The sequence below is a fragment of the Oncorhynchus kisutch genome, linkage group LG30 (genome assembly GCF_002021735.2).
Source record: "Oncorhynchus kisutch isolate 150728-3 linkage group LG30, Okis_V2, whole genome shotgun sequence".
Classification (NCBI taxonomy): Eukaryota; Metazoa; Chordata; class Actinopteri; order Salmoniformes; family Salmonidae; genus Oncorhynchus; species Oncorhynchus kisutch.
The window spans coordinates 5,428,160-5,454,922 of NC_034203.2; the positions used below are offsets into that span (position 1 = coordinate 5,428,160).

Consider the following 26,763-nt stretch of genomic DNA (forward strand, 5'->3'; position numbering starts at 1 on the left):
TTGGGTACACATCCTGGTAATCTGTCTGGCCCTGCAGCTTTTTGAATATTGACCTGTTTAAAGGTCTTGCTCACATTGGCTATGGAGACCGAGATCAGCCAGTCGTCCAGAAAAGCTTGTGTTCTCATTGCATGCTTCAGTGTTGCTTGCCTCAAAGCGAGAACACAGTTATTATTTTTTACTTTCGTTTATTTGGTTAATATTTTCTTAACTCTTCTTTAGGGCTGCACATTTTGGGGAATATTCAGAGGTGGAAACTATTAATACCATTTAAATGTCAATGTTTTTTTCATTGGATAGATTTACAATATCATATGGAGACAAACATAAATCTTTTACCTTACCATGAGTAGACATAATTACAAATGATTAAATCCTTCCAATAGAAATAAAATAAAAAAATTTAAGAATTTAACTTGAATTACATGAATTGACTTTCACATGAGATGATTTCACTGAACAACAAAAGAAAGGGAATATTGAATGATCCCCATTGATCCATCGCATCTCCCAAAAACATTTTCAACATGCATCTGTAAAATAATAGTCGAGAAACTATAGCTTTGTTTGTCTTCAGGGTTCCTTGTCTTCTCCCTGGACCTCCTCAATGTTCACTTCTTGAACATCAGACCCTGAGGCCTCATCTTCACTGTCACTTTCCAACCTGGATGGCTTGTTGTCAGGCTCCAATTTTACCCGGATGGCCACCAATCTTTCAACCTTTGTATTGGTCAGCCTGTTGCGTGCTTTGGTGTGTGTGTGTTCCCAAACAAGGACCGGTTGCACTCTGAGGCGGCTCATGTTGGTGTGATTTGGAGGATGATGGAGGCAACAGGGGAAAGAACCTCAGCTCCACAAAGTCCCTTCCACCAGGTGGCTGATGAGATGTTGGTATTACTGCTATATTGCATCTCCAAATCCCTTGCTTGGAAGTGTACATCGCCAGACTGCCAAGAACCTTGATGACACCATAGGAATTGTTGATCTCTGCACCAGACATGATGCTCTTGCTAGCATACTTGGGGTCCAACATGTACGCTGTGGCATGTATGGGCTTCAGGCAGAAGTCTTCACACTTTTTTATGTATTTCAGAACTGCTGTTTCCTCTGCTTGGAGTAACAGTGAAGTGGGCAGGGCAGTATGGATTTCTTCTCTTACATCTGAGCAGAGTCTGAACTTCATACAGGATGGCATTGTCTCCCTCAATCCGTGCAATGGCTACTGCTATAGATTTCAGGAGTTTTAAGCTGCTTACCACTCTCCCAAAATACATAATCCAGGAGGATCCTCTTGATGGGGCTGTCCATATCGGCAGACTGTGATATGGCCATTTCTTGGAGAGACTCCTCCCCCTCCAGGAGACTGTCAAACATGATGACAACACCACTCCAACGGGTGACCTGTTGCACCCTCTACAACCACTGTGATCATTATTATTTGACCCTGCTGGTCATCTATGAACATTTGAACATCTTGGCCATGTTCTGTTATAATCTCCACCCGGCACAGCCAGAAGAGGACTGGCCACCCCACAGCCTGGTTCCTCTCTAGGTTTCTTCCTAGGTTTTGGCCTTTCTAGGGAGTTTTCCCTAGCCACCGTGCTTCTACACCTGCATTGCTTGCTGTTTGGGGTTTTAGGCTGGGTTTCTGTGCAGCATTTTGTGACATCAGCTGATGTAAGAAGGGCTTTATAAATACATTTGATTGATTGTTGAACTCTTCATACAGCAAATTTGTAAATAAAGCATGTCTGGTTGGAGGGGTGTATGCTAGGTGAAGAACATTCAGAAATCTCTTCCAATACACATTGTCTGTGAGCATCAGAGTTGAACCAGTTGCATACACAGCTCGAGCAAGACCTTCATCAGCATTTCTCTGACTACGTGAGCGCTGAGGAAACTTTATGCACTTGGCCAGATGATTCTGCATCTTTTTTGCATTCTTCACATATGATTTGGCACAATATTTGCAAATGTACACAGCTTTTCCTTCTACATTAGCTGCAGTGAAATGTCTCCACACATCAGATAGTGCCTGTGGCATTTTCCTGTAAAGATTAGAAGAAAAAAATATAAATTCCATGTACAGATATAGTTAAGCAGTTAGATTAAACAACTACTTTGTAAGATACATTTTTAAAAATGAAACATGTATGGAAACAGGTGAATTTAACACTCCTCAGTTTGCAGGCTCAAGCAAGCTAAAACCCACATGGTAGCAAAAAACAACTAGCAGAAATTGGTAACAAGTTAGAAATAATTTAAACACACTTTACTGTTGGCTACTATTTACTAGTTAACCTGTAGTGACACCCAGCCCGTGAACGGGACCGCTATCATCATCTGACACTAATTAGCATAACGCAACGGACATAAATCTTCCTAGAAAATCTTCCTATTCATGAAAATCACAAGTGAAATATGTTGGAACACAGCTTAGCCTTTTGCTTTACAGCCAACGCTAGACAAGCATTTGTGTAAGTTTATCACCTTGCTAGCAGCAGGCAACCTTGTCACGGAAATCAGAAAAGCAATCAAATTAAATCGTTTACCTTTGAGTTTCGGATGGTTTCACTCACGAGACTCCCAGTTAGTTCGCAAATGTTCCTTTTTTCCAAAAATATTATTTTTGTCGCCGAAATAGCTCTGTTTGTTCTTCACGTTTAGCTGAGAAATCGCCTGGAAATTGCGGTCACCACAACGCCGAAAAATATTCAAAATTCACTCCATAATATCGACAGAAACATGGCAAACGTTGTTTAGAATCCATCCTCAAGGTGTTTTTCTAATATCTATTCGATAATATATCAGTCGGGACAATTCATTTTTCACTCTGACTCTGGAGTAATAGCTACCTCTGTATTTTACGCGAGAATCTCTCTCGGAGCCACCATGTGACCACTTACGCAATGTGGCTGCCTACGGCTATTCTTCAACAGAAATGCGTAAAACTACGTCACAATGCTGTAGACACCTTGGGGAATACGTAGAAAGTGTAAGCTCGTTGATGGTACATTCACAGCTGAATAGGGAGTCATTGGAATGCAGCGCTTTCAAAACCTGGGGCACTTCCGGATTTTCTCAGGCTTTCGCCTGCAACATCAGTTCTGTTATACTCACAGACAATATCTTTACAGTTTTGGAAACGTTAGTGTTTTCTATCGAAAGCTTTCAATTTATATGCATATTCTAGCATCTTTTCCTGACAAAATATCCCGTTTAAAACGGGAACGTTTTTTTCTCCAAAAATGAAAATACTGCCCCCTAACACCAAGAGGTTATTAACAAAAAATCATGTATGTCATATCAAATATATTCACCCCACCCTGTATTGTAACCAAAACTTACCAGAAAGCATGTAGTCCTTGGCTCAGACAGTGTAGTAGTGTGGGCTCAATAGCATCTCATTAGTGTGCAAGATCTTGAGAATCAGCTGTACGTGTGATGAAAGAATGCACTGTGCATGCAGAGGGTTGCAATTCCATTGAATTGGGGATTGTTTAACTCAAATATGCCACAAGACCTAGAATTGCCTTGTGTATCCCACAAAAAAAGGTTCACTGTTATTAGCTAACTTTTTGATGAATTTAAGCAAAATTCCCGGGCTTAACTTCCCATGGAAAATTTTGGTAAATTTCAGGAAATTTACCGTCAGGTTTCCGACCCTTTGCACCCCTACTCTTCTTGAACTGTTGGTTAAGTGCTTGTAAGTAAGCATTTTATGGTAAGGCCCACTATTATTTATATTATTTTACGTATTATATAATTGACGTATTTACGAGTGTACTATAGAATTAGAATAACATTCAATTTCCATGATTCCAACAGTTCACCCAAGTGTTTTGATATAAATCGCAAGTCAAATTGCAAGTTCAACATTTGGTTAAAAATAAGGCCTTTTTTGCCCATATTGTGCAAACCTACTACGTAGCAGTGTAGAAATTCTCAAATGAGTGCAGAAATGCAGGTAATTATTTTTGGTTGAAGTTGAATTGAACAGTATAAAACAATCAGAATGGAGAAAGACTTACAATATATGTGTTGCCTCGCTAGGGTCACACACTACTCATAAATCTAATTGTGTACTTTTAATCAAAAACATAAAATATTATCAAATACCGCCCGTACTGTAACAAATTTGGAAAATACCGTGATATATTTTGGCCATATCGCCCAGCTCTATGTTTCACACAAGTACACAATTGTAATCATTGGGCTAACTTCCAGATAGCTTGCAGGTGCGTCGAAGAGAGAATGAACTTGAAAAATGACCATTATTATAGAAAAGTTATTTACTTTATTTACAGCAGTGCAGCTGTAAATTAGGGGTTTGGCCGGTGGGGCTTTACTTGGCTCATCGCTCTCTAACGAGCGAGGCTAGCCCGTCACGAGTTGAAAAGTGTTTCCTCTGACACATTGGTGCTGCTGGCTTCCTGGTTATGTTTCAGAGGACGCATGACGCTCCACCTTCACCTCTCCGGAGCCCGTTGGGAAGTTGCAGCAAAGAGAGAAAAGGGGGGTAAAAGACAACAACAACAAAAACATGCCTATTTACTCTTTCATCTGACTGCTCAATCCACTGTCTACTAAGCCCAGCTAGGCAATATATAAACTTGATCTCCACTATAAAAAGCATCTAGACATTATCTCACATTTCTTTTAAACTAACATTTAGTTTTCAACAGCGGAGATATGTATAAACCCTGCTGTCTGTCTCTCCGACAATTGAAACATTGTTTCAATATTCAAATTCCATTCCATAGTAATGAACGTGTCCTGGGAGTCGGGATGAGACTGAGGCAGCTCAAAATCATGAATCAGTCAAATTTTTATGGTTCTACATGGTTGAAGTCGGAAGTTGACATACACTTAGGTTGGAGTCATTAAAATTCGATTTTCAACCACTCAGCAAATTTCTTGTTAACTTCTTCGATATAGGGGGCGCTATTTAAATTTTTGGATAAACAAACTTTCCCGTTTTAAACAAGATATTTTGTCACGAAAACATGCTCGACTATGCATATAATTGACAGCTTTGGAAAGAAAACACTCTGACGTTTCCAAAACTGCAAATATATTATCTGTGAGTGCCACATAACTGATGCTACAGTCGAAACCAAGATGAAATTTCAAACAGGAAATGCCCCAGATTTTGAAGGCGCTGTGTTCCAATGTCTCCTTATATGGCTGTGAATGCGCCAGGAATGAGCCTACACTTTCTGTCGTTTCCCCAAGGTGTCTGCAGCATTGTGACGTATTTGTAGGCATATCATTGGAAGATTGACCATAAGAGACTACATTTACCAGGTGCCCGCTTGGTGTCCTCCGTCGAAATTATTGCGTAATCTCCAGCCGCGTGCATTTTTCCATTTGCTTCAGAGGAGAAACCCAACTGCCACGAATGATTTATCATCGAATAGATATGTGAAAAACACCTTGAGGATTGATTCTAAACAACGTTTGCCATGTTTCTGTCGATATTATGGAGTTCATTTGGAAAAACGTTTGGCGTTGTAATGACTGAATTTTCAGGGGGTTTTCTTAGCCAAATGTGATGAACAAATGGAGCGATTTCTCCTACACAATTAATATTTTTGGAAAAAATTAACATTTGCTATCTAACTGAAAGTCTCATTGAAAACATCCGAAGTTCTTCAAAGGTAAATTATTTTATTTGAATGCTTTTCTTGTTTTTGTGAAAATGTTGCCTGCTGAATGCTAGGCTTAATGCTATGCTAGGCTATCAATACTCTTACACAAATGCTTGTGTAGCTATGGTTGAAAAGCATATTTTGAAAATCTGAGATGACAGTGTTGTTAACAGAAGGCTAAGCTTGTGAGTGAATATATTTCTTTCATTTCATTTGCGATCTTCATGAATAGTTAACGTTGGGTTATGGTAATGAGCTTGAGGCTATGATTACGATACGGGATTGCTCGACGCAAGAAGTTAACAAACTATAGTTTTTCAAGTCGGTTAGGACATCGACTTTGTGCATGACACGAGTCATTTTTCCAACAATTGTTTACAGACAGATTATTTCACTTAGAATTCACTGTATCATAATTACAGTGGGTCAGAAGTTTACATACACTAAGTTGACTGTGCCTTGAAACAGCTTGGAAAATTCCAGAAAATGATGTCATGGCTTTAGAAGCTTCTGATAGGCTAATTGACATAATTTGAGTCAATTGGAGTTGTACCTGTGGATCTATTTCAAGGCCTACCTTCAAACTCAGTGCCTCTTTGCTTGACATCATGGGAAAATCAAAAGAAATCAGCCAAGACCTCATAAAAACAATTGTAGACCTCCACAAGTCTGGTTCATCCTTGGGAGCAATTTCCAAACACCTGAAGGTACCACGTTCATCTGTACAAACAATAGTACACGAGACGCGTACTGTCTCCTAGAGATGAACGTACCTTGGTGCAAAAAGTGCAACTCAATCCCTGAACAACAGCAAAGGACCATGTGAAGATGCTGGAGGAAACCGGTACAAAAGTATCTGTATCCACAGTAAAACGCGTCCTATATCGATATAATCTGACCGCTCAGCAAGGAAGAAGCCACTGCTCCAAAACCGGCATAAAAAAGCCAGACTACGGTTTGCAACTGCACATGGGGACAAAGATGGTACTTTTTGGAGAAATGTCCTCTGGTCTGATGAAACAAAAATAGAACTGTTTGTCCATAATGACCATCATTATGTTTGGAATAAAATGGGGGAGGCTTGCAAGCCGTGAAGCACAGGGGTGGCAGCATCATGTTGTGGGGGTGCTTTGCTGCAGGAGGGACTGGGGCACTTCACAAAATAGATGGCATCATGAGGTAAGTATGTGGATATATTGACGCAAATTCTCAAGACCATCAGTCTTGAGTTAAAGCTTGGTCGCAAATGGTTCCTCCAATTGGACAATGACCCCAAGCATACTTCCAAAGTTGTGGCAAAATGGCTTAAGGACAACAAAGTCTAGGTATTGGAGTGGCCATCACAAAGCCCTGACCTCAATCCCATGGAAAATTTGTTGGCAGAACTGAAAAAGCTGGTCTGAGCAAGGAGGCCTACAAACCTGACTTACACCAGTTACACCAGCTCTGTCAGGAGGAATGGGCCAAAATTCACCCGACTTATTGTGGGAAGCTTGTGGAAGGCTACCCAAAACGTTTAACCCAAGTTAAACAATTTAAAGGCAGTGCTACCAAATACTAAGTGGGTGTATGTTAACTTCTGACCCAGCGGGAATGTGATGAAAGAAATAAAAACCTGAAATAAATCATTCTCTCTACTATTATTCTGACATTTCACGTTCTTGAAATAACGTGGTGATCCAAACTGACCTTAAACAGGGAATTTGTACTAGGATTAAATATCAGGAATTGTGAAAAACTGAGTTTAAATGTATTTTGCTAAGGTGTATGTAAACTTCCGACTTCAACTGTATATACAAAATGATCAATAGAAAACAGGTAAAACAAAACAAAGTGCAGATAGTGTGTAGTCTTTCCAGCTTCAGTTTGAAGTTGTTGTTTTGTTGGCTAGCTCTCGAACAACAGTGTCCTGACGAGAGCACATTTTCTACACCAGGTGAAATCACGCCTCATTAGCTCATTGTTATGGATGTATCCAAATATCATTAGAAAACAAATGCCAATGCAGCTACTTTGTTGTTATTCTGACTGCACTGTTTGACGTAATTGTCAGTTAGCTGTAGTTGGCTCGCTAGCAATCGAGGGATAAGAATGTTGCCAGCCAGTATGGCAATGGAATATTTAGAACAAACGACTTGATTGCGTCTATAGATACAGATCAAAAAGACTGAACAACCTGGTTTGCATCTTTGGCAACCAAACCAATAGAACGAACGACTAGCCGACTTTGGAAGCTTTGTGTCGAGTTTGTGTTGATCTGTTTCTTCTGGAAGGAAGAATGTGTATTAACCTGTTGTATAAAAGTGATAATGCCCTCAAAGCTGGTGTTTGGAGGATATTTTGGCACGGTTTGTCGGCCCTCGACATCGTCTCGAGCCTAACACCCTTGCCAATATATCCTCCAAACACCGGCTTTTGGCATTATCACTTCATTATTCTATGGCTGCTTGTGACACCTACATAAGTGTCAACCCACATTTATTCAAATCTGTTTTTTCCTTGCCAAGAAATGTCCTTTCGTTTTGAAAGTTTGTTTCTTAAATCCTTTTTTTATTGTTGTAATGATTTCATGTTTTTTTCGTCAATATTTGAAATAACTTGTTAAATACACTTTGACACTTTCATAAAGCACTGTGACCATCCTGTCACTTTACTTGGACTAAGAAAATACACTTTATGACACTGTCAAGAAGTATTATGACCATGTAAGCCAGATAGGCCTAGAACATACAAACCTTATATCAATCATAAAAGAGGGTGTCTTGTCCTGCTCCTGAAATCTGCTGCTGCGTTCAGCCCAGTCATCAGCAACAGAACATTGGGGTCGGGGCATGTCTGACATCAATGTGTGTGCAATTATAATGATGTATGAAGATTATTTACACTGCTCAAAAAAATAAAGGGAACACTTAAACAACACAATGTAACTCCAAGTCAATCACACTTCTGTGAAATCAAACTGTCCACTTAGGAAGCAACACTCATTGACAATAAATTTCACATGCTGTTGTTCAAATGGAATAGACAACAGGTGGAAATTATAGGCAATTAGCAAGACACCCCCAATAAAGGAGTGGTTCTTGCAGGTGGTGACCACAGACCACTTCTCAGTTCCCATGCTTCCTGGCTGATGTTTTGGTCACTTTTGAATGCTGGCGGTGCTTTCATTCTAGTGGTAGCATGAGACAGAGTCTACAACCCACACAAGTGGCTCAGGTAGTGCAGCTCATCCAGGATGGCACATCAATGCGAGCTGTGGCAAGAAGGTTTCCTGTGTCTGTCAGCGTAGTGTCCAGAGCATGGAGGCGCTACCAGAAGACAGGCCAGTACATCAGGAGACGTGGAGGAGGCCGTAGGATGGCAACAACCCAGCAGCAGGACCGCTACCTCCGCCTTTGTGCAAGGAGGAGCAGGAGAAGCACTGCCAGAGCCCTGCAAAATGACCTCCAGCTGGCCACAAATGTGCATGTGTCTGCTCAAACGGTCAGAAACAGACTCAATGAGGGCCCGACGTCCACAGGTGGGGGTTGTGCTTACAGCCCAACACCGTGCAGGACGTTTGGCATTTGCCAGAGAACACCAAGATTGGCAAATTCGCCACTGGTGCCCTGTGCTCTTCACAGATGAAAGCAGGTTCACACTGAGCACATGTGACAGACGTGACAGTCTGGAGACGCCGTGGAGAACGTTCTGCTGCCTGCAACATCCTCCAGCATGACCGGTTTTGCGGTGGGTCAGTCATGGTGTGGGGTGGCATTTCTTTGGGGGGCCGCACAGATTTTGTTGTCAGCACATTCAACTATGTAAAGAAAAGTATTTAATAAGATCTAGGATGTGTTATTTTAGTGTTCCCTTAATTTTTTGGAGCAGTGTATAATATAAACATACTGATGACATGCTATGGTGTAATGGAATGTGTTGCCTTGTGTGGTAGGTTTTGGCATTCTAATATAGGTATCATAACCAGCCATAAATTAACGCAATATATGTCACAAGTCTAAATATGTCAAGACAATGTTATGACCATATAACCGCTAATGACAAGTTGTCAGCTGTTATGACATGGTTATGCCAGTTATGACACGGTGTCAAGTAAAGTGTTACCAAAGAAACTAATCGGGGGGGTGGGGGTTCTGTACTGGGCCACAGTGCTGCTCCCTTACATCAGGTGTCCTTTCTTTTTCCCCCTTGGCAGTGCACTTGAAGCTTTGATCAATTTTGCGTATAATGGCCATGTGGCCATCGACCAGCAGAACGTCCAGTCCCTGCTGATTGGAGCCAGCTTTTTGCAGCTGCAGAATGTCAAGGATGCCTGCTGCTCCTTCCTCCAGGAAAGGTGTGTTTTCACATACGCATTATACACGCACACATATTTAATTGGTCCTTGAAAAATGTAAATGCATGTGCCATGTGTTGGCTGATTTATATTGATTGATCAAGAGAGAACCTTGTTTAACTTTTTTCTCCCTCACTTCACGTTTGGGCTGTTCAAACCACTGAGTCATTTAATCTCTCTGGGAAATGTGGGATGGTAGCGTCCCAGCCCGCCAAAAGTGCAGGGCGCCAAATTCAAAACAACAAAAATCTCACAATTAAAATTTCTCAAGCATACTCATAATTAAAATTTCTCAAGCATACAAGTATTTTACACAATTTTAAAGATAAAATTCTCATTAATCCAGCCACAGTATCTGATTTAAAAAATGCTTTACAGCAAAAGCACCACCAAGCCACAAAAAATCACAGCCATTTTCCCAGCCAAAGAGAGGAGTCACAAAAAGCAGAAATATAGATTAAATTAATCACTAACCTTTGATCTTCATCAGATGACACTCATCTTACACAATACATGTATGTTTTCTTCGATAAAGTGCATATTTATATCCCAAAATCTCATTTTACATTGGCGTGTTATGTTCAGTAGTTCCAAAACATGCAGTGATTTTTTTCAGAGAGCCACATCAATTTTAAGAAATACTCAAAATAAACATTGATTAGAGATACAACTATTATATAACTTTAGATAAACTTCTCCTTAATGCAACCGCTGTGTCAGATTTAAAAACAACTTTACGGAAAAAGCATACCATGCAATAATCTAATCTGCCATAAAGATATCCGCCATGTTGTGTAGTCAACATTAGTCAGAAATAGCATTATAAATATTTACTTGCCTTTGATAATCTTCATCAGAATGCACTCCCAGGAATCCCAGTTCGACAATAAATGTTAGATTTGTTCCATAAAGTTCATCATTTATGTCCAAACACCTCCTTTTGTTAGCGCGTTTGGTTAACATATCCAAACTCACGACGCGCGTGCGTCCAGCGGAAAGGTCGGACGAAAAGTCCAAAAAGTTCCGTTACAGTCCGTAGAAACAAACGAAGTATGGAATCAATCTTTAGGATGTTTTTATTATAAATCTTCAGTAATGTTTCAACCGGAGAATTCCTTTGTCTGTAGAAAAGCAATGGAACACGAGGTAACTCTCACATGAACACAAGCCCATGGCACTCTGCCAGACACCTGGCTCAATCCCCTCTCATTCTAGTGGAAGCCTTAGGAAGTGCAAAATGACTCCACAGACATTGAAAATTGGAATGGCAATGAGTTGAAAAAACCTCAGATTTCCCACTTCCTGGTGGATTTTTCTCAGGTTTTTGCCAGGTTTTCGCCTGCCATATGAGTTCTGTTATACTCACAGACATCATTCAAACAGTTTTAGAAACTTCAGTGTTTTCTATCCAAATATACCAATTATATCCATAATAGCAGGCAGTTTACTCTGGGCACCTTATTCATCCAAGCTACTCAATACTGCCCTCCAGTCACCAAGAGGTAAAAGCAGGCCTTAAGACTCACCTCTATCAGCTGGCCTGCCCTTCCTCTTATATTTGATTGTTGTGTTTTTATATATATATATATATATATATATATATAACACTAAACATTCTAAGCTGTGGAGGGATTTCCTCCCTCCTACAATTTTTGCGCCAGTTTTTGGGCTCAAAAGAAGTGCGTCGTCCTCTTACGTCGGCTGGCCACTTCATAATCTGCTGTGTTTTGTCTTTTTGTTTACTGCACCCAATGTTCCCGGACAAAATAATTTGGCTTTATTTAGCCTACAGATATATATTTGATATACATCTTGATGACGAATGCTTTTCTAACTGTCTTGAAGGAGTTCCCACATATGTGACCGACCGACCGCCTTGATTCAGTCTTATGTAGCAAATTTTGAAGTTGTGTTACGGTTTGCAACTGCACATGGGGACAAAGATCATACTTTTTTGGAGACATGTCCTCTGGTCTGATGAAACAAAAATATAACTGTTTGGCCATAATGACCATCGTTATGTTTGGAGGAAAAAGGGGGAGGCTTGCAAGCTGAAGAACACCATCGCCAACCGTGAAGCACAGGGGTGGCTGCATTATGTTGTGGGGGTGCTTTGCTGCAGGAGGGACTGGTGCACTTCACAAAATAGATGGCATCATGAGGTAGGATAAGTATGTAGATATATTGAAGCAACATCTCAAGACATCAGTCTTGCAATTGGGTCTTCCAAATGGACAATGACCCCAAGCATACTCCCAAAGTTGTGGCAAATTGGCTTAAGGACAACAAAGTCCAGGTATTGGAGTGGCCATCACAAAGCCCTGACCTCAATCCCATGGAAAAGGTGTGTGTGAGCAAGGAGGCCTACAAACCTGACTCAGTTACACCAGCTCTGTCAGGAGGAATGGGCCAAAATTCACCCAACTTATTGTGGGAAGCTTGTGGAAGGCTAACCAAAACGTTTCACCCAAGTTAAACAATTTAAAGGCAATGCTACCAAATACTAATTAAGTGTATGTTCACTTCTGACCCACTGGGAATGTGATGAAAGAAATAAAAGCTGAAATAAATCATTGACTCAACTATTATTCTGACATTTGACATTCTTAAAATAAAATGGTGATCCTAACTGACCTAAAACAGGGAATTTTTACTAGGATTAAATATCAGGAGTTGTGAAAATCTGAGTTTAAATGTATTTGGATAAGGTGTATGTAAACTTCCCACTTCAACTGTATACACTACCGTTCAAAAGTTTGGGGTCACTTGGAAATGTCCTTGTTTTTTAAAGAAAGCATTTTTTTTTTGTCCATTTAAAATAACATTACATTTTTCAAATTGTATTAATTACGTGCGTTGAATACAACAGGTGTAGACCTTACAGTGAAATGCTTACTTACGATCCCCTAACCAACAACGCAGTAATTAAAGAGCAGCAGTTAAATAACAGTAGCGAGTCTTATGGCTTGGGGGTATTAGCTGTTTAGAAACCTCTAGGACCTAGACTTGGCACTCCGGTACCGCTTCTCGTGCGGTAGCAGAGAGAACAGTCTATGACTACGGTGGCTGGAGCCTTTGACAATTTTTAGGGCCAGAAATTCAGTCTAGACATTAATATTGTAAATGACTATTGTAGCTGGAAACGGCTGATTTAAAAAAATATATATAATTTTTATTGGAATATCTACCTGGGCGTACAGAGGCCCATTATCAGCAACCATCACTCCTGTGTTCCAGTGGTACTTTGTGTTAGCTAATCCAAGGTTAATTGATCATTAGAAAACCCTTTTGCAACTATGTTAGCATAGCTGTTAAACTGTTATGCTGATTTAAAGAAGCAATAAAACTGTCTGCCTTTAGACTTTGTTGAGTACCTGGAGCATCAGCATTTGGGTTCGATTACAGGCTCAAAATGGCCAGAAACAAAGTACTTTCTTCTGAAACTCGTCAGTCTATTCTTGTTCTGAGAAATGAAGGCTATTCCATGCGAGAAATTGCCAAGGAACTGAAGATCTCGTACAATGCTGTCTACTACTCCCTTCACAGAACAGCGCAGACTGGCTCTAGCCAGAATAGAAAGAGGAGTGGGAGGCCCTGGTGCGCAACTGAGCAAGACGACAAGTACATTAGTGTCTAGTTTGAGAAACAGATGCCTCACAAGTCCTCAACTGGCAGCTTCATTAAATAGTTCCCGCAAAACCCTAGTCTCAACTTCAACAGTGAAAAGGCGCCTCCGGGATGCTGGCCTTCTAGGCAGAGTTGCAAAGAAAAAGCCATATCTCAGACTGGCCAATAAAAGATTAGGATGGTCGAAAGAACAGACGCTGGACAGAGGAACTCTGCCAAGAAGACCAGCATCCCGGATGTTGACGTTGAGACTGGTGTTTTGTGGGTACTATTTAATGAAGCTGCCAATTGAGGACTTGTGAGCCGTCTGATCAATTTGGTGTTATTTTAATGGACAAAAAAAATTGCTTTTCTTTCAAAAACAATGACATTTCTAAGTGACCCCAAACTTTTGAACAGTAGTGTATATGAACAAAATGACCTAATTAGGAGACCTGGAAGTCAGGAAAAATAACATTCATGTATGAAATGGTCTGATATAAAACTCTTGGTTCAGATCTTTAGGAGACATGGAGCATAAACGGTGAATCCAATAAAGTTCTCTTAATAAAATATTATCTGGATCTTACCCCCTCCTAGGAGTCTTAACATGTTCAATACCGTTGTATCTTAGAGAGCTGATGTTTTGACGAGCCTCCATGAAATGCGCAGCCACAGGGTTTCTCTGGTCAAGAATCCTGATATTACTCCTGTGTTCTGCTATCCTTCTTTTCAGAGCTCGTTTAGTTTTTCCTACATAGCATAGACCACAGATACACTTGATCAGATATATCACAATTTTTTGTGTAACAGGTAAAGAATCCCTTAATCTTTTCAGCCTCTTGAGGGGGAAGAGGTGTTGTCATGCCCTCTTCACGACTGTGTTGGTTTGTGTGAACCATGATAGATCCTTAGTGATGTGGACATAGAGGAACTTGAAACTCTCAACCTGTTCCACTACAGCCATGCCGATGGGAATGGAGGCTTGCTCGGCCCTCCGATTCCTGTAGTCCACGATCAGCTCCTTTGTCTATCACTGAGGGAGAGGATGTTGTCCTGGCACCACACTACCAGGTCTCTGACATCCTCTATAGGCTGTCTCATTGTCGTCAGTGATCAGGCCTACCACTGTTTTGTCATCTGCAAATGTAATGTGTGTAGGATTTATGTAAATGTAGTGTAGGATTTATGGGTGAACAGGGAGTACAGGAGGGGACTCAGCATGCAATCCTGAGGGGCCCACGTGTTGGTCAGCGTGGTGGATGTGTTACCTACATTCACCACCAGGGGGCGGCCCATCCAAGTCCAGGATCCAGTTGCAGAGAGAGGTGTTCAGTCCCAGAGTCCTTAGCTTAGTTATGAGCTTGGGGGCACTATGGTGTTGAATGCTGAGCTGTAGTCAATGAACAGCATTCTCACATAGGTGTTCCTCTTGTCCAGGTGGGATAGGGCATTGTGAAGTCCAGTATATGTTCCCTTGGTGTTCTGCTTGAAACATGTAGGTATTACAGACTGGGTCAAAGAGAGTTTGAAAATGTCAGTGAAGACACTTGCCAGCTCATCTGTTAGGCTCACTTCACTGGGCAGGTTGCGGCTGTGATTACCTTTGTAATCCGTGATAGTTTGCAAACTCTGCCACGAGCGTCGGAGCCAGTGTAGTAGGATTTGATATTAGTCCTGTATTGACTCTTTGCTTGTTTGATGGTTCGTCGAAGGGCATAGCGGGATTTCTTATAACAGTCCGGATTAGTTTCCCACACATTTACGTTTTTAAAATAATAATACAATATATATATTTTATTTAAACATACACCATACATTGAAACTGAATCTGGAAAGCTAACCTTTGTCAAGGTTTTATATGGACTATATAATTGGTTTCTCTCTTTTCATTGTCAGTATCCTTTTTCAGCATTATAACATCCATAGTATCTTCGCTTCAGAAGCTTGTGCATTCACCACATTTTGTGTGCTTGTTCTGGGATGTAGGCTATTCTTCAGACTTTCTTTATCAAGATATCAACGATTGCTTCAGTATGTGTTCTAGCTAAGATACTCTTGGGAAAAAATATGTTGAAATGCAGTATTTTATTTTTAGATGGAAAGATGAAAAGCGTGCTTATGATCAATCTGAATAGTCCTGAAGTGTCTTTTCCAATTGAAAGCCCACCACTGACTTCATCCAGTGTCCAGAAAAGTGGATTGGCAGTAAGGCACATGTCATTTGCATATTTTCTTACAATACTTCTTACAAATTTTAATACAAAAAATATTGTTTTTGTGTCTAAATTCAACTTGTAAATGTGTATGCATGTATGTATGTATGTATGTATGTACACTGCTCAAAAAAATAAAGGGAACAAAAAACCACTAAAATAACACATCCTAGATCTGAATGAATGAAATATTCTTCAATACTTTTTTCTTTACATAGTTGAATGTGCTGACAACAAAATCACACAAAAATGATTAATGGAAATCAAATGTATCAACCCATGGCGGTCTGGATTTGGAGTCACACTCAAAATTAAAGTGGAAAACCACACTACAGGCTGATCCAACTTTGATGTAATGTCCTTAAAACAAGTCAAAAGGAGGCTCAGTAGTGTGTGTGGCCTCCACGTGCCTGTATGACCTCCCTACAACGCCTGGGCATGCTCCTGCTGAGGTGGCGGATGGTCTCCTGAGGGATCTCCTCCCAGGCCTGGACTAAAGCATCCGCCGACTCCTGGACAGTCTGTGGTGCAACGTGGCGTGGTGGATGGAGCGAGACATGATGTCCCAGATGTGCTCAATTGGATTCAGGTCTGGGGAACGGGCGGGCCAGTCCATAAGCATCAATGCCTTCCTCTTGCAGGAACTGCTGACACACTCCAGCCACATGAGGTCTTGCATTAGGAGGAACCCAGGGCCAACCGCACCAGCATATGGTCTCACAAGGGGTCTGAGGATCTCATCTCGGTACCTAATGGCAGTCAGGCTACCTCTGGCGAGCACATGGAGGGCTGTGCGGCCCCCCAAAGAAATGCCACCCCACCCCACACCATGACTGACCCACCGCCAAACCGGTCATGCTGGAGGATGTTGCAGGCAGCAGAACGTTCTCCACGGCGTCTCCAGACTGTCACGTCTGTCACGTGCTCAGTGTGAACCTGCTTTCATCTGTGAAGAGCACAGGGCGCCAGTGGCGAATTTGCCAATCTTGGTGTTCTCTGGCAAATGCCAAACCTCCTGCACGGTGTTGGGCTGTAAGCACAACCACCACCTGTGGACGTCGGGCCCTCATAGAGTCTGTTTCTGACCGTTTGAGCAGACACATGCACATTTGTGGCCTGCAGGAGGTCATTTTGCAGGGCTCTGGCAGTGCTTCTCCTGCTCCTCCTTGCACAAAGGCAGAGGTAGCGGTCCTGCTGCTGGGTTGTTGCCATCCTACGGCCTCCTCCACGTCTCCTGATGTACTGGCCTGTCTCCTGGTAGCGCCTCCATGCTCTGGATACTACGCTGACAGACACAGCAAACCTTGCCACAGCTCGCATTGATGTGCCATCCTGGATGAGCTGCACAACCTGAGCCACTTGTGTGGGTTGTAGACTCCATCTCATGCTAGCACCGCCATCATTCAAAAGTGACCAAAACATCAGCCAGGAAGCATGGGAACTGAGAAGTGGTCACCACCTGCAGAACCACTCCTTTATTGGGGGTGTCTTGCTAATTGCCTATAATTTCCACCTGTTATCTATTCCATTTGCACAACAGCATGTGGAATTTATTGTCATTCAGTGTTGCTTCCTAAGTGGACAGTTTGATTTCACAGAAGTGTGAATGACTTGGAGTTACATTGTGTTGTTTAAGTGTTCCCTTTATTTTTTTGAGCAGTGTGTGTATGTGTGTATGTATGTGTGTATGTATGTGTGTATGTGTGTGTGTGTGTATGTATGTATGTATGTATGTGTGTGTGTGTGTGTGTGTGTGTGTGTGTGTGTGTGTATATATATATATTCAGCAAAAAAAGGACCGTCTTTAAAAGATCATTCGTAAAAATCAAAGTATCTTCACAGATCTTCATTGTAAAGGGTTTAAACATTGTTTCCCATGCTTGTTCAATGAACCATAAACAATTAATGAACATGCACCTGTGGAACGGTCGCTAAGACGTAAAACAGCTTACAAACGGTATGCAATTAAGGTCATAGTTATGAAAACTTAGGACATTAAAGAGGCCTTTCTACTGACTCTGGAAAACACCAAAAGAAAGATGCCAAGGGTCCCTGCTCATCTGCGTGAACGTGCCTTAGGCATGCTGCAAGGAGGCATGAGGACTGCAGATGTGGCCAGGGCAATAAATTGTAATGTCCGTACTGTGAATCGCCTAAGACAGCGCTACAGGGAGACAGGACAGACAGCTGATCGTCCTCACCATGGCAGACCACGTATAACAACACCTGCACAGGACCGGTCCATCCGAACATCACACCTACGGGACAGGTACAGGATGGCAACAACAACTGCCGAGTTACACCAGGAACGCACACTCCATCAGTGCTCAGACTGTCCGCAATAGGCTGAGAGAGGTTGGACTGAGGGCTTGTAGGCCTGTTGTAAGGCAAGTCCTCACCAGACATCACCGGCAACAACATTGCCTATGGGCACAAACTCACCTTCGCTGGACCAGACAGGCTGGCAGAAAGTGCTGTTCACGGACGAGTCGCGGTTTTGTCTCACCAGGGGTGATGGTCGGATTTGTGTTTATCGTTGAAGGAATGAGCTTTACACCGAGGCCTGTACTCTGGAGCGGGATCGATTTGGAGGTGGAGGGTCCGTCGTTGTCTGGGGCGGTGTCACAGCATCATCGGACTGAGCTTGTTGTCACTGCAGGCAATCTCAACTCTGTGCGTTACAGGGAAGACATCCTCCTTCCTCATGTGGTACTCTTCCTGCAGGCTCATCCTGACATGACCCTCCAGCATGACAATGCCGCCAGCCACACTGCTCGTTCCGTGCAAGACAGGAATGTCAGTGTTCTTCCATGGCCTGCGAAGAGCCCGGATCTCAATCCCATTGAGCACATCTGGGCCTGTTTGATCGGGGCTGTGTCGTCCCCCCCCCCCCCCAGAAATGTCCGGGACCTTGCAGGTGCTTTGGTGGAAGAGGGGGGTAACATCTCACAGCAAGAACTGGAAAATCTGTTGCAAGTCCATGAGGAGGAGATGCACTGCAGTACTTAATGCAGCTGGTGGCCACGCAGACATTGACTGTTACTTTTCTAATTTTGATGAACTTTGAGATAATTTTTGTAATAAACATTTTCAAATGTAATAAATAATTATGTCCAAAGAGGGGCAGTGCCGTACTCGGCAGCACCACCTTGTTTAAAATTCCTGGGGAGAACCCTATTACTAGCAGCACCAACCCTTGTGGGTGGTCAATCATTGACAATTTAATCATTTGATTCCTCATTTCTGCAAATCAAAAGTGTTTTTCTGTTAATCTTTTTCTGTTAGTGTTTTTCTGCCAATAATATTCTCAACACTGGGGCATTTATAATACTCCCTAAAGTCCTTGGAACTAAAGCCAAATTATTTTTCAACATTGCACACGTAGGGTGACATCTTGCGTGAGCAAAATAACCATGTAATTAAAAGTAACTGGAAGTTGTGAATAACTAATTTGATTGAATTTTGCTCACTCTCTCTTTCTCTTTTATATATTTATTTTTTCTCTCTCCCCCCACACCACCTCTATTTCACCCCAGACTTCACCCTAAGAACTGTCTGGGCGTGCGACAGTTTGCAGAGACCATGATGTGCACAACACTGTACGACGCGGCCAACAGTTTTGTCCACCAGCACTTTGTGGAGGTGTCCGTGTCTGAGGAGTTCCTCAGTCTCAGGCCAGAGGAAGTACTGGAGCTGGTGGGTTGTGACGAACTCAACATCAAAGCGGAGGAGCAGGTCTGTGGCTTTTATTGTCGTTAGGGGTTCAAGCAGTGAAACATGGTTAAGCTATACCAAGGTTCTTAGTATGCAAATTTGGAAAGCTCAAACCCCGCACCCTGTTTGAGATGGTCACACATTTGGTCAAGTCCATTCAATTTAAATACATTGAAAAATAATTTCTCCAACTTCTCAAGAACATTTGCCATGATGAATTTTCCTTCATTTTGACTTTTGTGAGCAACACTTGAACATTTTTATCACTCGAAATCTGTATACAGTGCCTTCAGAAAGTATTCAGAACCCTTGACTTTTTCCACATTTTGTTACTTTAACAGCCTTATTCTAAAACTGATTAAATATACTTTTTTTCTCAGCAATCTAAACACTATACCCCATAATGACTAAGCAAACACACGTTTTTAGATTTTTATATATATATATATATATATATATATATATATATATATATATATACACACTGCTCAAAAAAATAAAGGGAACACTTAAACAACACAATGTAACTCCAAGTCAATCACACTTCTGTGAAATCAAACTGTCCACTTAGGAAGCAACACTGATTGACAATAAATTGCACATGCTGTTGTGCAAATGGAATAGACAGGTGGAAATTATAGGCAATTAGCAAGACATCCCCAATAAAGGAGTGGTTCTGCAGGTGGTGAACACAGACTACTTCTCAGTTCCTATGCTTCCTGGCTGATGGTTTGGTCACTTTTGAATGCTGGCGGTGCTTTCACTCTAGTGGTAGCATGAGACGGAGTCTACAACATACACACAAGTGGCTCAGGTAGTTCAGCACATCCAGGATGGCACATCAATGCGAGCTGTGGCAAGAAGGTTTCCTGTGTCTGTCAGCGTAGTGTCCAGAGCATGGAGGCACAACCAGGAGACAGGCCAGTACATCAGGAGACGTGGAGGAGGCCGTAGGAGGGCAACAACCCAGCAGCAACCTCCACCTTTGTGCAAGGAGGAGCAGGAGGAGCACTGCCAGAGCCCTGCAAAATGACCTCCAGCAGGCCACAAATGTGCATGTGTCTGCTCAAACGGTCAGAAACAGACTCAATGAGGGCCCGATGTCCACAGGTGGGGGTTGTGCTTACAGCCCAACACCGTGCAGGACGTTTGGCATTTGCCAAAGAACACCAAGATTGGCAAATTCGCCACTGGCGCCCTGTGCTCTTCACAGATGAAAGCAGGTTCACACTGAGCACGTGACAGAGTCTGGAGACGCCTTGGAGAACGTTCTGCTGCCTGCAACATCCTCCAGCATGACCGGTTTAGCGGTGGGTCAGTCATGGTGTGGGGTGGCATTTCTTTGGGGGGCCGCACAGCCCTCCGTGTGCTCGCCAGGTAGCCTGACTGCCATTAGGTACCGAGATGAGATCGTCAGACCCCTTGTGAGACCATATGCTGGTGCGGTTGGCCCTGGGTTCCTCCTAATGCTAGACCTCATGTGGCTGGAGTGTGTCAGCAGTTCCTGCAAGAGGAAGGCATTGATGCTATGGACTGGCCTGCCCGTTCCCCAGACCTGAATCCAAAATGAGCACATCTGGGACATCATGTCTCGCTCCATGCACCAACGGACTGTCCAGGAGTCGGCAGATGCTTTAGTCCAGGTCTGGGAGGAGATGCCTCAGGTGACCATCTGCCACCTCATCAGGAGCATGCCCAGGTGTTGTAGGGAGGTCATACAGGCACGTGGAGGCCACACACACTACTGAGCCTAATTTTGACTTGTTTTAAGGACATTACATCAAAGTTGGATCAGCCTGTAGTGTGGTTTTCCACTTTAATTTTGAGTGTGACTCCAAATCCAGACCTCCATGGGTTGATACATTAGATTTCCATTGATAATTTTCGTGTGATTTTGTTGTCAGCACATTCAACTATGTAAAGAAAGTATTTCATAAGAATATTTCATTTATTCAGATCTAGGATGTGTTATTTTAGTGTTCCCTTTATTTTTTTGAGCAGTATATATATATATATATATATATATGCATGTATGTACAGTGCCTTGCGAAAGTATTCGGCCCCCTTGAACTTTGGGACCTTTTGCCACATTTCAGGCTTCAAATATAAAGATATAAAACTGTATTTTTTTGTGAAGAATCAACAACAAGTGGGACACAATCATGAAGTAGAACGACATTTATTGGATATTTCAAACTTTTTTAACAAATCAAAAACTGAATAATTGGGCGTTCAAAATTATTCAGCCCCCTTAAGTTAATACTTTGTAGCGCCACCTTTTGCTGCGATTACAGCTGTAAGTCACTTGGGGTATGTCTATCAGTTTTGCACATCGAGAGACTGACATTTTTTCCCATTCCTCCTTGCAAAACAGCTCGAGCTCAGTGAGGTTGGATGGAGAGCATTTGTGAACAGCAGTTTTCAGTTCTTTCCACAGATTCTCGATTGGATTCAGGTCTGGACTTTGACTTGGCCATTCTAACACCTGGATATGTTTATTTTTGAACCATTCCATTGTAGATTTTGCTTTATGTTTTGGATCATTGTCTTGTTGGAAGACAAATCTCCGTCCCAGTCTCAGGTCTTTTGCAGACTCCATCAGGTTTCTTCCAGAATGGTCCTGTATTTGGCTCCATCCATCTTCCCATCCATTTTAACCATCTTCACTGTCCCTGCTGAAGAAAAGCAGGCCCAAACCATGATGCTGCCACCACCATGTTTGACAGTGGGGATGGTGTGTTCAGGGTGATGAGCTGTGTTGCTTTTACGCCAAACATAACGTTTTGCATTGTTGCCAAAAAGTTCAATTTTGGTTTCATCTGACCAGAGCACCTTCTTCCACATGTTTGGTGTGTCTCCCAGGTGGCTTGTGGCAAACTTTTAACAACACTTTTCATGGATATCTTTAAGAAATGGCTTTCTTCTTGCCACTCTTCCATAAAGGCCAGATTTGTGCAATATATGACTGATTGTTGTCCTATGGACAGAGTCTCCCACCTCAGCTGTAGATCTCTGCAGTTCATCCAGAGTGATCATGAGCCTCTTGGCTGCATCTCTGATCAGTCTACTCCTTGTATGAGCTGAAAGTTTAGAGGGACGGCCAGGTCTTGGTAGATTTGCAGTGGTCTGATACTCCTTCCATTTCAATATTATCGCTTGCACAGTGCTCCTTGGGATGTTTAAAGCGTGGGAAATATTTTTGTATCCAAATCCGGCTTTAAACTTCTTCACAACAGTATCTCGGACCTGCCTGGTGTGTTCCTTGTTCTTCATGATGCTCTCTGCGCTTTTAACGGACCTCTGAGACTATCACAGTGCAGGTGCATTTATACGGAGACTTGATTACACACAGGTGGATTGTATTTATCATCATTAGTCATTTAGGTCAACATTGGATCATTCAGAGATCCTCACTGAACTTCTGGAGAGAGTTTGCTGCACTGAAAGTAAAGGGGCTGAATAATTTTGCACGCCCAATTTTTCAGTTTTTGATTTGTTAAAAAAGTTTGAAATATCCAATAAATGTCGTTCCACGTCATGATTGTGTCCCACTTGTTGTTGATTCTTCACAAAAAAATACAGTTTTATATCTTTGTTTGAAGCCTGAAATGTGGCAAAAGGTCGCAAAGTTCAAGGGGGCCGAATACTTTCGCAAGGCACTGTATGTATGTAATAGCTTATTTATATAATTATTCAGACCCTTTGCTATGAGACTCGAAATTGAGCTCAGTTGCATCTTGTTTCCATTGATCATCCTTGAGATGGTTCTGCAACTTCATTGGAGTCCACCTGTAGTAAATTCAATTGACTGGACATGATTCCACACAGTTGACAGTGCATGAACGGAGCAAAGTACAGAGATCCTTGATGGAAACCTACTCCAGAGCGCTTAGGACCTCAGACTGGGGCGAAGGTTCACCTTCCAACAGGACAATAACCCTAAGCACAGTCAAAACAACACAGGAGTGGCTTCGGGACAAGTCTCAATGTCCTTGAGTGGCCCAGCCAGAGCCCAGACTTGAACCCAATCGAACATCTCTGGAGAGACCTGAAAATAGCTGTGCAGCAATGCTCCCCATCCAACCTGACAGAGCTTGAGAGGATCTGAAGAGAAGACTGGGAGAAACTCTCCAAATATAGGTGTCCCAAGCTTGTAGTATCATACCCAAGAAGACTCAAGGCTGTAATCTCTGCCAAAGGTTCTTCAACAAAGTATGTTGTATTGTGTTTAGATTGAGGGGGCAAAAATTATGTAATCAATTGTAGAATAAGGCCGTAACGGTGTGGGAAAGGTTGAGGGGTCTGAATACTTTCCGAAGGCACTCTGTGTGTGTATATACTGTACCAGTCAAAAGTTTAACACCTACTCATTTATGGGTTTTTATTTGTAATATTTTCCACATTGTATAATAATAGTGAAGACATAAAAACAATGAAATAACATATATGGAATCATTTAGTAACCGAAAAAGTGTTAGACAAATCAAAATATGTTTTATATTTGAGGTTCTTCAAAGCAGCCACCCTTTGCCTTGATGACAGCTTTGCACACTCTTGGCATTCTCCCGAGTGGCACGGTGGTCTAAGGCACTGCATCTCAGTGCTAGAGGCGCCACTACAGTCCCTGGTTCGAATCCAAGCTGTATCACATCCGGCTGTGATTGGGAGTCCCGTAATGCGGCGCACAATTGGCCCAGCGTCGCCCTCGGATTTGGCATTGTTCTTAATTTGTTCTTAACTGACTTGCCTAGTTAAATAAAGATTACATTTCAAAACATTCTCTCAACCATGCATTCCAATTAACAGGTGTGCCTTGTTAAAAGATAATTTGTTGAATTTCTTTCCTCAATGCGTTTGAGACAATCAGTTGTGTTGTGACAAGATAGGGGTGGTATACAGAAGATATCCCTATTTGGTAAAATACCAAGTTCATATTTTTACAAGAACAGCTCAAATAAGCAAAGAGAAATGACAGTCCATTACTTTAAGAGATGAAAGTCAGTCAATTAAGAACATTTTTTAAAACTTTTCAAGTTTGTTCATGTGGAGTCGCAAAAACGAACAAGCGCTATGATGAAACTGGCTCTCATGAGGACCGCCACAGGAAAGGAATTTTTGGTCCCAACCAACAATTCAGAGTAGGTGAACAGATGATCTCCACATGTTATTTCATAGTTTTGTTGTCTTTACTATTAGTCTACAATGTTGAAAATAGTAAAAATAAAGAAACTGTTGAATGAGTAGGTGTTTACAAACTTTTTTGCTGATACTGTATGTGTATAAATAAAAATATATATAATGCGCACAAAACAAATTTAGGCAGCAGGGATCTTGATTCAGGAGGGGATTGGTTGTCTCTGCTGTAACCAAGAAGCTTGAGACGTATGTGTGTGTGTGTGTATAGTGTGTATGTTATTGTGTGTATGCATGTGTCTCTGCCTATGTTTGTTGCTTCACAGTTTGCTCTGTTCTGTAATGTGTTTTTTTCCTCTGTGTTTTAAATCAAATGTTATGCTTGCATCAGTTTACGTGTAATAGAGTTCCATGTATTCAGAAAACATTAATGTCCTCACTATCTTTGCCCAACCTATTTTTCTGTGCAGCCTTGATATTCCCAAACCAGCAGGTCAAGCAGTAGGACAGAATGCTTTCAATTAATGATTTATAAGAGTGCAGTATCCCTAGGCCAACAGACTGTATTTCCTTTCTTAAAAATAGCGTCAGTACACTGATCCCAGGACAGCTTGTTGTCAATGACTAGCCCAAGGCATTTGTACTCCTCCACTATTTCATCGGGCTCACCTTTTATCAGTGATGGTGTGTGCATGGTAGTGTTCCTTCGAAAGTCAATCTCCATGTCCTTTGTTTTTATGTAATTAATATTAGATGGGATGACAACACCAGATAGTAAAATCATTCAGAGCCTGTCCGTACTCCATCTTATCCGCTTTGAGAAAAGAAGTATTTTCAGCATATTTGATCAGGTGGCGCCTTGGGAACCACTCCGGCAGCTGTCTGTATACAGTATGTATAGTATTGGTGAAAGAACATTTCCCTGTGGGGTTCCAACTGAAGTAGTGCGCACCTCAGTGTGTTGCCAACTCGTACCTGCTGAGACCTATCAGTTAGGAAGTTGGTGATTAGTGTGATAAGTATAGCATCTAGTCTGAAGTCTCCTCTGTCTGTCTGCGAGGACCAACGTAATAATTGTGTTAAATGCCGAGAAATCTGCACATGGTTTTACTGCCCTTTAAATGCATGTACAGCAGATATAAGAGTGAAAGGATGGCATCATCTGTCCCTCTCTCTGACCGGTATGCAGATTGGAGGGGGTCAAGAAGGTGTCTGGTGGTGTTGAAGATGTATGCCTTTTTTCAAGAGATTTATTCACGAGAGAGGTAATAGCGACAGGTCTGTAATCATTTGATGCAGATGGATGAGAGGTTTTTGGGACTGGTAAAACAATAGATTGTTTCCAATGTATTCAGGGACCGCTGAAAGAGAGAGCAGAAGACACCGCTCTGCCGAGTGGCACAGTGTTTCAAGACACGACCACTTATGTTATCAGGACCCGGGTTCTTTCATGCTTCAGTGTTTTTGAACAATCGTTGTACGATCCCCTAATTGATGACATCCTGCTCCAGAGAGGCCGGGGGAGCGGGGGCGACCCCTGTTTCAAAATGGGTGAAAAATGTGTTTAGTTCGTTAACTGAAGAGAGGCACACCCTCTTATCCAGGAAGGGATCGATAAGCTTCCTCCCTTAGAATGGTGAGTTTGCCATATTCTTAATTCCCAACCAGGCAGACTGAGAGTCTCCCTGTGACATTATCTGTTGCACCTTATCCTTGTACTGACAACATGCCTTTTTTTAATCTCTTTGTTCACCTCTCTCTGTACCTCTTTTCTTTCCAGTGGACTCCCGGAGGCGAACACAATTGTTTCTTCTTATTTAGCACCACTTTCAATTCTTTGGTCACCCATGGTTTGTTGTTATGAAATACCAAATCAAATGTTACTGCTCACATACACATGGTTAGCAGATGTTAATGCAAGTGTAGCGAAATGCTTGTGCTTCTAGTTTCGACTATGAAGTAATATCTAACAAATTCACAACAACTACCTTATACACACAAATGTAAAGGGATGAATAGAATATGTACAAATAAATATATGGATGAGCGATGGCATGTGCATAGGCAAGATGCAGTAGATGGTATAAAGACCTGGACTAAAGCATCC

At 42.0% G+C, this 26,763-nt stretch overlaps 1 protein-coding gene across 2 annotated transcripts in view; it reads left to right on the plus strand.

The window, feature by feature from the left end:
• klhl18 (kelch-like family member 18) overlaps window positions 1-26,763 on the plus strand; it is a 69,946-nt gene that overhangs the window by 5,692 nt on the left and 37,491 nt on the right. For both annotated transcript variants that reach the window (XM_020466713.2, XM_020466712.2), the window contains exons 3-4: window positions 9,847-9,987; window positions 19,346-19,544. In XM_020466713.2, the coding sequence (XP_020322302.1) occupies window positions 9,847-9,987; window positions 19,346-19,544 (340 nt within the window). The remainder of the gene's footprint in view (window positions 1-9,846; window positions 9,988-19,345; window positions 19,545-26,763) is intronic.